This window comes from Myotis myotis, unplaced genomic scaffold (genome assembly GCF_014108235.1).
Source record: "Myotis myotis isolate mMyoMyo1 unplaced genomic scaffold, mMyoMyo1.p scaffold_m19_p_8, whole genome shotgun sequence".
Taxonomy (NCBI): Eukaryota; Metazoa; Chordata; class Mammalia; order Chiroptera; family Vespertilionidae; genus Myotis; species Myotis myotis.
Window position 1 is genome coordinate 51812950 of NW_023416390.1, and position 11861 is coordinate 51824810.

General features: G+C 37.6%; 1 protein-coding gene across 5 annotated transcripts in view; it reads left to right on the plus strand.

Moving 5' to 3' along the window:
* The window catches only part of GRB14 (growth factor receptor bound protein 14), a 110371-nt gene extending 98851 nt beyond the window's left edge, over window positions 1–11520 (plus strand). For 4 of the 5 annotated variants that reach the window (XM_036320126.1, XM_036320127.1, XM_036320128.1 and 1 more), the window contains 5 exons: window positions 6818–6934; window positions 7026–7098; window positions 7236–7323; window positions 9853–9946; window positions 11148–11520. In XM_036320126.1, coding sequence (XP_036176019.1) covers window positions 6818–6934; window positions 7026–7098; window positions 7236–7323; window positions 9853–9946; window positions 11148–11294 — 519 coding nt within the window. In that variant the 3' untranslated portion in view covers window positions 11295–11520. Of the gene's footprint in view, window positions 1–6817; window positions 6935–7025; window positions 7099–7235; window positions 7324–8297; window positions 8470–9852; window positions 9947–11147 lie in introns of all 5 variants that reach the window. The other variant, XR_004969458.1, reaches the window with a different exon arrangement.
* Window positions 11521–11861: the final 341 nt, after the last annotated feature.

Here is an 11861-nt window from a genome sequence, read left to right on the forward strand (position 1 = left end):
TAAGGTATTTTTATAATTTGTCAGCTTATCTTTATCTTTCAATCTATATGAATAAAAAGAATAATGAATTTTATTATCTTAATCCTTTTCTAAATCCTTCTACATTTCTTTTAGAGTGTAAAGTTATTAGGATGAGTGTGTTAACACCAGCTTTGAAGGCAATTATTGTTTAGTGCCCTCTTAATCATAGGAAAAAATTGTCACAAAGAACTTTCTGGTCTCATCACTAGCATACAAGTATGTTGTTATTCTTGCTTGTTTCCATTGAAAGTGATCCTACTATTGATCAATATGGGTATGACAGTTTGGTTGGTGTAGCTTTCCTTGTTCAAGACCATGTATAGGAAATGACACTTCTCAAGTAAACCTGGTTGGAAATAGGATTGGAGGAGAAGGAGTTTAGGTGTCTGTGTGGTGAGGACCTGTCTGTCCTGTATGGCAGTTGTCATGATCAAAGGGCATTTGAGATTTGGGCTCCACTCTTCTTAATTTACATGAAGGAAATGAAGATGTTGGGGGAGTATTTGTATTATCCACACAAGGTCCTACTTTTCTAGATTATCAGTGACCTATGTAATGTATACCAGCGCCCTTCACCTGCCTCTGTTGGTTTTCATCCCAGCACTATTTTCGGAGAAACATCGAAAAGTTAGTGCATTTTAGTTATGTTTTTGAAGGAACAATAGTATCATCTTATCCTCAGAGATACATTTTGAGAAAGGAAATGAGAAAAACATGTTTTTATGCCATAATGAATATCTTAGCTACATATAGCACTTAATTGCCACCCCTATCAGCCTTTGAAATGAGAATCATCAGCAGATATTTTAGGAAGCCAAATATAGTTGGTCCTTTTTAGGGAAAACAAAGGATTCATTTAAAGGATCATCTGTTAATATAGTCCTGGCTGGAGTGAGGGGATGGGAAAAACAAGTCTACAGAAATTCTTATTCTTCCTCACTTTTTTAAAAAGAATATATTTTATTGATTTTTTACAGAGAGGAAGGGAGAGGGATAGAGAGTTAGAAACATCGATGAGAGAGAAACATCGACTAGCTGCCTCCTGCACACCCCTTACTGGGGATGTGCCCGCAGCCAAGGTACATGCCCTTGACCGGAATCAAACCTGGGACCTTTCCGTCTGCAGGCTGACGCTGTATCCACTGAGCCAAACCTGCCAGGGCCTTCCTCACTTTTGACCCTGAGCTGGACATCCTGTGCCACCGTTTCTTCCCTGTACCCCACTCTGTGGTACATAAGGGTACCCTAGATAGAGCCTGTCAGTCACTGCTTTTACCATAAGCTGCCCGTGTGACCTTAGTGGAGTCACTGATGTCCTGCAGTATAGACAGGGGGTGGTTGAATAATCTTCAGAATCAATTCCATCTCTGATGTCTTGTGGCTCTGTATGAAGCAGATGAGAGATAATGTATGAGGAAATTCTGTGCCCTCTTGCTAAGGACTGTACTGCAGTTTTATCTAGATCTTTTAAATGAGGTGGCAGAGAGTGAGTAGCTACCAGTTGCCACCTAGTTGAACTGCCTGAAAACCATTTTATATCCACTTAGAAGGACTGGATCTGATCTCGCTGTGTGGCCTGGATAATCCAGACTGTCCCAGGTCTTTTCTCTCATTAAAAAAAGAAAAAAGAGGCATGCCCTTAAAATCATGGAGCCTTTTTTTTAGGGCTTGCCCTGTTTATCCCACTAGAAGAAAGCTGGAATTAGGGACACATGCTTTGAAAAATACACCGATTCTGAATGTTACCAACATTGCTTTTCTATGTGAAAGAAACTGAGCTGAAAATGACCTTTTGAGTTCAAGTCTGATCTTGCTTCACTTCCATTTCTTTGTCCACCAAAGGTAAACTATTAATTTTTCATCCACCACCTGCCATTCAGCAGAAAATATTTGCTATATTTCTGTGTTTCCTTCTAGTCTAGTGTAATGTAGCAAATGAAAAGACTTATTTGTATTGTAGATTCCCTACTTATGTCAAGTAATTATGGAGCATAAGATCTTGTTTTATATACTGGCCTATCATATTATAGGAAACAAAAATTAGAACACTGGGTACATTTATTGTCCTCTTCTAACAGTATTTTTATGTCACTGGGACCTTGAGATTACAAAGCCCATCTTGGCATGTGAACTAGAGAGATAATAAGGATACAGCTACCATTATGAGTGAGATTAGGTACTCTGTGGTTTGAGCAGGTAGAGACTTTTCATTAAAGTTGGAAAAGCGGAAGTACATCCAACTGGTCCACAGCCCAGCACAGAAGATCACAGGTGAGGAGGGCAAAGTCAGGTGTGACCGAAAATAGAGATTACAGGGACAGCATCTGTCTGGCAAGAGCAACAGCCAGTTACAAAGGCTCCTGTAACAAATGAAAGATTGCAGGCCAGGTCTCTAGAAATAAAGTTGAACCTTAGTAAGATTGTGGACTACTATAGCCTGGTCTGAAGAGGAAATAACAAATGCTAAAACGTGCAGTGTGTGATGTGGGGATAAATGAACCCCCTGATTTTTCTGTGTGTGGACAAGGTTTAAAACACACATGTGACTGTGGTCTGTGAGGCCAAGCTGGGAATGGCTGAGTCCATGTGGAGAGAGATAAAACGGTCTTAAGCCAGGAGTGTCTTAATGCGCATTGGCTCCTCATTTACCATTAGACTTCCATTTTTTGTTTTGCAACTCTGTTAACTAGTGGAGAATAACTGCTAAACATTGCCCATGCTGTTTCTTTTTTTATTTTTTTTTTAATTTTAGTAAATCTTTATTGTTCAGATGATTACATTTGTTCCTCTTTTTTCCCCCCATAGCTCCCCTCCACCCAGTTCCCACCCCACCCTCTGCCCTTACCCCCCCACTGTCCTCATCCCTAGGTGCACAATTTTTGTCCAGTCTCTTCCCGCATCTCCCACACCCCTTTCACCACCAAGAATAGTGAGTCCATTCCCTTTCTATGTCCCTGATTCTATTATAATCACCAGTTCATTCTGTTCGTCAGATTATTTATTCACTTGATTCTTAGATTCACTTGTTGATAGATGCATATTTGTTGTTCATAATTAGTATCTTTACCTTTTTCTTTTTCTTCCTCTTCTTAAAGGATACCTTTCAGCATTTCATATAATACTGGTTTGGTGGTGATGAACTCCTTTAGCTCTTCCTTATCTGTGAAGCTCTTTATCTGACCTTCAATTCTGAATGATAGCTTTGCTGGATAAAGTAATCTTGGTTGTAGGTTCTTGGCATTCATCACTTTGAATATTTCTTGCCACTCCCTTCTGGCCTGCAAAGTTTCTGTAGAGAAATCAGCTGACAGTCGTATGGGTATTCCCTTGTAGGTAACTGAGTTTCTTTCTCTTGCTGCTTTTAAGATTCTCTCTTTGTCTTTTGCTCTTGGCATTTTAATTAGGATGTGTCTTGGTGTGGCCCTCTTTGGATTCCTTTTGTTTGGGGTTCTCTGCGCTTCCTGGACTTGTAAGTCTATTTCTTTCACCAGGTAGAGGAAGTTTTCTGTCATTATTTCTTCAAATAGGTTTTCAATATCTTGCTCTCTCTCATCATCTGGCACCCCTATAATTCTGATGTTGGTACGCTTGAAGCTGTCCCAGAGGCTCCTTACACTATCTTCGTATTTTTGGATTCTTTTTTCATTTTGCTTTTCCAGTTGGGTGTTTTTTGCTTCTTCGCATTTCAAATCTTTGCCTTGATTCTTGTGCTCCTCTGGTCTGCTGTTGGGAGTCTGTATAATATTCGTTATTTCAGTCCGTGTATGCTTAATTTCTAGTTGGTTCTTTATCATAATATCGAGGGTCTCATTAGATTTCTTGAGGATCTCAATAACTTTATCGGCGGCTTCTAGACAGTTCTTGAGAGACCTTAAAAGTGTGGTTCTGAATTCAATATTCTCCATTGACAGTTTTGTCCTGTTTCTTTGTCTCCACATTTTTTTATGTTTTCTTGGTCCTCCCCCTAGTGGTCTTTGTGGGCAGTCTTGTAGTTAAGCCTTGATTGTCGGCAATACCAGGGGTGATTTGACCTCCAGGCTAACTGGCTGTGAGAATCAGCTGTGTCTGCAGTGGGAAAACTTCTGTCCTCTGTGGAGGTGCTAATCTAGCCTTTGCCTGAGGCTATCCAGCAAATGGCTCTGCGCAGGGCTTGGACAGGGCGGGTCGCAGGGGATCAACAGCGCGGGCGGAGGGAGCAGTTATGGCTGCTCTCAGTCCCATCCCCAGAGGCTCTGCCTCTCAGAGTCCCAGCAAGCGCTGCAAACCTCGGAGAGAAAGCTGCCCTCGCGTTCCAACCGATGCTAGACATTCCCGCTTCTCCCGTTTGAGTCTGGGTCCCTAGAGACTTGCCCAGAACTGGATCTCAGAATGTGAGACTCCCTCCCGATTGAAAACGACAACCGATTGAAAACGACAACTGCGCCCTCAGCTACCAGCCCGCTCCGCGCGCACCTCCGCACCTTTGTATTTTCCGCACTGCACCTCCTCTGAGTCTGGGTATGATATTCTCTTTCCTTCTAGTTGAAGAGTTTCCCCTCAGCCAGCTTTCCTGTGGTTCTGGGTGATGTCCGTTCCGTCTTTTAGTTGTATTTGTGAAGTGGTTGTTCGAGGCAGCTAACTCTGGTGTTTACCTATGCCGCCATCTTGGTTTTCCCCCCATGCTGTTTCTGAATGTTTTTTTTTTCTTTTGGAGAGTTTTATTTTATATTTTTAAAAGTGAACTCAACCATATATGCATAACACATGGACACAGGCAATAGGTGAAGGTCTGGGGCAAGGTGTGGGGGCAGGCTAGAAAGGGTCAATGGGGGGGACATATGTAATATTTTCAACAATAAAGATTTAAAATAAAAAAAGAAAGGTTATTTTTAAAAAAGTGATTTGGCTCAGTGGATAGAACATTGGCCTGCGGACTGAAGGGTCCCAGGCTAGATTCCGGTCAAGGGCACATGCTCAGGTTGCAGACTCGATCCCCCAGTTGAGGGCATGAAGGAGGCAGCGGATCAATGATTCTCTCTCATCATTGATGTTTCTATCTCTCTGTCCCTCTTCCTTCCTCTCTGAAATCAATAAAAATATACATTTTTTTAAAAAGAGAACTTTGTAAACAATATTTTTAAAATTGATTTTTAGAGAGGGAGGAAGGGAAAGGGAAAGAGAAAGAGATATATCCGTGTATGAGGGGAAACATCAATCGGCTGCCTTCTGCACACCCCCTCCTGGGGATCCGGCCTGAAACCAGGCATGTGGCCTGATCGGGAATTGAACCATTAACCTTCTGTTGCACAGGAGGACACGCAACCAACTGAGCCACACCGGCCAGGCTCTTTTGCCGAGTTTTAATTCTTAAAAACTGAGTGACACTCTTTTTTTTTTTTTTTTTTCTTTAAATATATTCCACTGATTTTTTACAGAGAGGAAGGGAGAGAGATAGAGAGTCAGAAACATCGATGAGAGAGAAACATCGACCAGCTGCCTCCTGCACGTCCCCCACTGGGGATATGCCCGCAACCCAGGTACATGCCCCCGACCGGAATCGAACCCGGGACCTTTCAGTCCGCAGGCCGACGCTCTATCCACTGAGCCAAACCGGTCTCGGCCTGAGTGACACTCTTAACTGGAGATTTTGACAATTGTCTTTTTTTTTAAAGATGCACGATGTGGGGTGGCATACTTTTAAAAAGATGGTTGTGAAGTAGAGCCCTAAACAAACAAAAGGTATAAATAAAGTCCAGGTTTTGGATATTTAGTTCATGTTCAGAATAATACAAATACAAAAAGTAACTGACAAAAAATAATCAGCAAGATATTATTATTTGTTTAAAAAATGTCTTCTTGTTATATCAGTTCTTTTGTCATTGACCTATTTTTGCAGCTCTCATTTTGCCATATTTATCCTCACTAAATGAAACGTTATTCATAATATTAAATCAAATAAAATTTAATAATATGGAGTTATCTGAATTATTTTACAAAATTTTATTTTCTACGTTAGATGAAATTTGAGATGATAAACTTAAATACATCTTTTAGTTCTATTATAAAATGAGCACTATTGCCCGTCCAGTGTGGCTCAGTGGTTGAGTATTGACCCATGAACTAGGAGGCCACCTGTTCCATTCCTGATCAGAGCGCATGCCCCCTTGCAAGCTCAATCCCCAGGTAGGAGGCATGCAGGAGGCAGCTGAACAATGATTCTCACCGTTGATGTTTCTATCTATCTCACATCTCCCTTTCTCTTTCTGAGATCAATAAAAATATATTAAAAAATAAAATACAGACAGTTATAAAAATAGCACTATTTTTCTAAAGAAGTGATATAAGTCAATTTGTTATAGTTTTATCGTATCTTGAATCATAACATATAGCTGTTTCATAAGTAGCTAGATTTGATATTTAAATGATAATTGTCAAAGCACAATAGGGAGATGAGTTTGGAAGTAATGGATATTTTTACAGGAAGGGCTAAAAATTCATTTCTAAATTGGTGTTTTCCTGTTTTAGTAGAAAATATGAAGAGAGGGTTGTTTTAGGAGAAACCATACTTACGTTGAAAGCCTTTAATTCCTTTACTCAGCACTTAATTCAATGACCTTACCCAATACTGTATAACTTATTTAACCAAACTATCTTATAGCATTGTTTTATCTTGAATATGTATTTTTAACATTTTGATTTCTTGCTAGCCACCTTTGGAACCACATCCTAGAATGAAAACCTATTGCCAGCAAAACACTGTAAGATAACTTCAAATATATTTTCCTGGTAAAAACAAATGTTTTCTTTTCTTTTCCAGAGAAGTATATCAGAGAACTCCCTGGTAGCAATGGACTTCTCGGGCCAGAAGAGCAGAGTTATAGACAATCCCACGGAAGCCCTTTCAGTTGCAGTTGAAGAAGGACTCGCATGGAGGGTACAAATCGGTTCATGTTCTTTAAAATCATTGACGATTTCAGTTTGTTTTACCCAGAAAGTTGAAATGTGTTTTTCCCTTCTTTGTGCAGAAAAAAGCGTGCTTACGCCTGGGCAACCATGGCAGCCCCAAGGCCTCTTCACAGAGCTCCGCCATAAGCATGGGTATGTCTGCATCTGCACTGGGACTGCACGGGAGGGCATTCAGGCATAGTCACTGAGGGGCCATGGTGGAGAGTTTATATCATTAAACTGCGATCCTTTCATGCAGAGCTTTGTATTCCCTCCCTCTGTTTCTTCAGTTATTCACAGGTCCCAGCCGTGGTTTCACCACAGGATTTCTAGAGATGAAGCTCAGCGGTTGATCATTCAGCAAGGACCTGTGGATGGGTACGTTTGATTTTGAATGGTCGTGATTTTAAAAAAAAGAAAAATATGTATTATTTTAAATATATTTTTATTAATTTTAGAGAGGAAAGGAGAGGGAGAGGGAGAGGGAGAGGGAGAGGGAGAGGGAGAGATAGAAACATCAATGATGAGAGAGAATCATTGATCCACTGCCTCCTGAACGCGCCCTACTGGATATTGAGTCTACAACCTGAGCATGTGCCCTTGACCAGAATCAAACCCAGGATCCTTCAGTCCGCAGGCCGACACTATCCACTGAGCCAAACCAGCTAGGACCATATATATTTTTATTGATTTCAGAGAGAGAAAAGGAGAGGCAGAGATAGAAACATCAATGATAAGAGAGAATCATTGATCAGCTGCCTCCTGCACGTCCCTTACTGATTGAACTCACAACCCAGCATGTGCCCTGACGAGAAATTGAATGGGTGGCATCCTAGTTCATAGGTCAATACTCAACCACTGAGCCACACTGGCCAGGCGAATGGTCATGATTTTGATTTCTGCTACAGCCAATAATTACTTATTCAACAACACAAAGATTTTTGACTTCAGCTTATTGAAACAGAAGGGACTGTGTTCTATAAGGATGGTTGCCAATGTATCCTAGCAATATCTATAGAATGCCTGTTCCATTGTGTGTGCTTACTATTTGTGCATAAGTGAAGCTGATTTAATACTTTCTTAAATAATGATCACTAATATTAAAGTTTGATGCAGGGTATGTTAAGTAGAAAGTTGCTTATATATTTAGATGGTCTTTTTTTTCTTTCTATTTATATTCCAATTTTTTCTCTAAATTTTAGAAGCTTTTATTAAAAGTAATATAAACCAATAAGAGTACTTCTTGACTGTTTCTCATGTTATCTTTTAGTGGGGTACTACGGGAGATATAGTAGAAATATAAAATGTATTATGAATGATTGATAATTTAAAGAATTTTCCTTTTCTCAAAGTATTTCAGATACTTCCTATAATACTGGCTAAATTCTCTTCCCAAATGCAATACAAATTAATGAGGTTGTGTTGAGGTTTGGATGATAAATGAAACCAACATCAATTTAAAGAAGGGGTGACGGGATCTTATATCTTTCAATGGTTGGCTTAAGATGATGACAAGATTTCAAGGTGATTTAATACTGACATTTGGATAAAAATGCATCTTCACATGGAAGATTATTAATAGCAAGTCAGAATTCCACTAGACTCTAAATAAGAAAAGATTTTAATATGCTTCCCTGCGTGGAACATGGTCTTGTTAGATATAAATTTGGACAGTCAGCAGAATTACTATCTGATGAGACCAAGAAAATAAATAAACCACAGAGAACAGATAAAATGTTTTGTGAGATTATAATTTCCCTTATTTCTGAACCCAGTTTTTGTAAATTGAAAGAAATAATTGCATAAAGATTATAGTATCTTTGTATTTTTAATTTAAAAAAAATGTGTTGTTTTTTTTAATTAACGCTTTGGAAAGATGTGCTGCTGCCAGATAATCCACTAGGTGGCAGTGGTGATTTATTGGGGAATGGGGAGGGACTCACAGTGAAACTCCCTTTAGTCCCATCTCCCAGTGATACAATGTCAGAATCTCACACAGCATAGATAACATGGATAATCTCATCAGAGATCTATGATGTCTCAAATGTGGCTGCCTCTTTGCCTGAGCACACTGAGATTAGGACTGGAGCCACCAGTGGGGACTGGTTGCTCAGTCTGTGTGCCAATAAGAAATACAAAGCTGGTTTTGCACTGTATTGCCAGTGAGTATAAATCCATTCCAGGTAACACTTTTCTCTTAGGATATTACTTCATGTCTTGCTTTTATAGCCTGACATTATAAAGTCTTTTCTGATGCATTCTTCAAGGTCAAAGTACATGTTCTTTGGGTGTTTCTTTATCTTAAAATATTATGCTCAAACATTCAATAAATGATTTCTGGATTAATTTTTTTTTTTTTTTTTAGAATATATTCATTTCTCACTTTCTGTTGTAAATGTAACAGTAGGAACCAGAAACAAAAGAAAAGAGGGAGTCCAGAGGAGGAGGTTAAAAATTATTTCATTTAAAAAAAATTATTTCATTTTAAATAATTTTCTCTTTCAGGACCTATTATGACCCAGAACTTAAAATGAAAATATGCTAATGCCCCATTCATTCTCTGTACAAAACAGTTACATGTAAATACCCAAATTCCCAGTGGAAAAAAGGACACAACACTAATTATTGATACCATGATAGCATTACATTGGTTATTGAGAGCAAACAATCTGACAAGTGGGCTCTATAGTTATCCTTTTAAAATTAGCACTAATGACAGTTTTACAGTTGAAAGTAATGTTAATACCAGATCATTTACCAGGTTGGATAATCCCATCATTGAATAGACAATGAAAGAAAACTCTGGCTGCATTTATGTATATATTTTCTAGATTCTGTACATGCTGTATTTATATGAAAACCATAAGTAAATGTAGAAACATACTGAAATTCTTTCTCTCTCTTTAGAGTTTTTTTGGTGCGGGATAGTCAGAGTAACCCTAGAACTTTCGTACTGTCAATGAGTCATGCACAAAAAATAAAGCACTTTCAAATCCTACCAGTAAGTATTTTGTGATTTCACATTCCTATATTAGAGATGATTTTAATGCATAAGCTTTCAGAAACTTTGGGTTTCTTTAGTCCTTTTATTAAATATAATTTGGGAGCTTGTGCTTTGACTAGAGTTAAGGTTGGCATAAATGGTTTTATGAGTCTGAATTTATATAAGAAATACAGGAATTGTAAAAATTAAATTTTCTTTTTCCCATGAAATACAATTTAGCAATTTTGTATAGGCCTACTGCCACCTGTTGTTAAAAGGCCACTAAAGATTCTTTCCTAACTTCTGCTGGTGATTCTTTACAAACCATTATTTTAAAGCCCTTCTCTCTGATCCCCAAATGTTTTTTTGTGTTTTGTTATTTTTGTAGTTTTGTTTTTAATCATTGTGGATGGATACGTAGGTGCTGTAGAACTGGAGATCATTTAAACTATTCTGAGCACATTTAAAATGTTTTTGTAATTCTGCTTTGGAGTTTTTATTGCCTGTGTGTGTGTGTATGTGAATGTGTGTATGTATGTGTGTATGCATGTGATCTGTATATTGGAACCAGGTAGTATGCAATAGAGAATTATTCTACTTTCAGGAAAGTGTTACATGAATTGCTAAATTACTGTTTCCTTTTGAGTGGTTCTTTTTGGAATTATCCAAAGTCTATATGAAGTATCTTTCCTACGTCATTGATTATGTGAATGATGTCCCTGGATAGTATGAATTGCTTAATGCCAGAAGATCACACTGACTAAAGAAAAAAAATATCACTGTCATCCCATTAACATAATGTTTGCTTCAGAATCAATTTACAGATACAAATTGTGTGAATATTCATTTTTAATGTACTAAGTGAGCCTGTTCAGTAGACAACATTTAGAAATAGAAATTAATATCCGTAAGTGGGATCATTAATAGATTGAATAGTGCAGATTTCTCACTGTATATTGATTCAGAATAGTCATACTATTCCAATTACAGAATACTGCATGAAGTACAGCCACATTGCTTATTCTATGATCAAATGATATTTCCTTTAAATGCACGTGAAATTACAAAAAAAAGTAGGTGTGCCATAACATTTTTTTCACTGTCCTTTAGTTTTATAAATTTGTTAATTTTGGCCTATATAAAGACACATTATGCAATGGAATGTGATTTTCCTGCATATTTTGCCCTTCTTACCAGTTTGTTATGTTTCTTCCTGTAGGTGGAAGATGACGGTCAGATGTTCCACACCTTGGATGATGGCCACACAAAGTTTACGGATCTAATCCAGCTGGTGGAGTTCTATCAACTCAATAAAGGTGTTCTTCCTTGCAAGTTGAAGCATTATTGTGCTAAAATTGCTCTTTAGCCAACCTAGAAGTGACTTGTTAAACTGGTGAAGAAAACAAGGAAAAAAAATACAAAAGGAAAAAGAAAGACCATAAAAAGTGTGAAAGCATTGCTATGGTGAAAAGAATTTATTTCACCTCCAAGTTACAAAAAATAGTTTGTGCTTTGAAAATAAGCAAAGATTTGGTTGCTATTATATTCCTCATTTAAAATTCATTAGTTAAAATTAAACATCTGAAAAAGAATGGTTTGATGTGTTCTTGTGTGATTTTACTTTAATATATTATTTTCTTCAAAGATGCGTATTTTAAACAATTTTCTGTCCTTAATATAGCAACATTAGAACTTTCAACTGCAAAATATGAAAAAAAATTTGGTTCAGAATTAATTATTTGAGAACTGAGTTTAAATTACTTTTTTATATATTAAATATGATTAAAAACTCAAATTATCAATTAAAAGAAGCTATCCACAATCTGTCAATAAAACTAAAACTATTTTTAATTATATATTTTCTGAATTTACTATAACCTTAAAATCAAATGCTATTTGAAGTAGCAGCTTAAAATTATTGTGCAATATATTG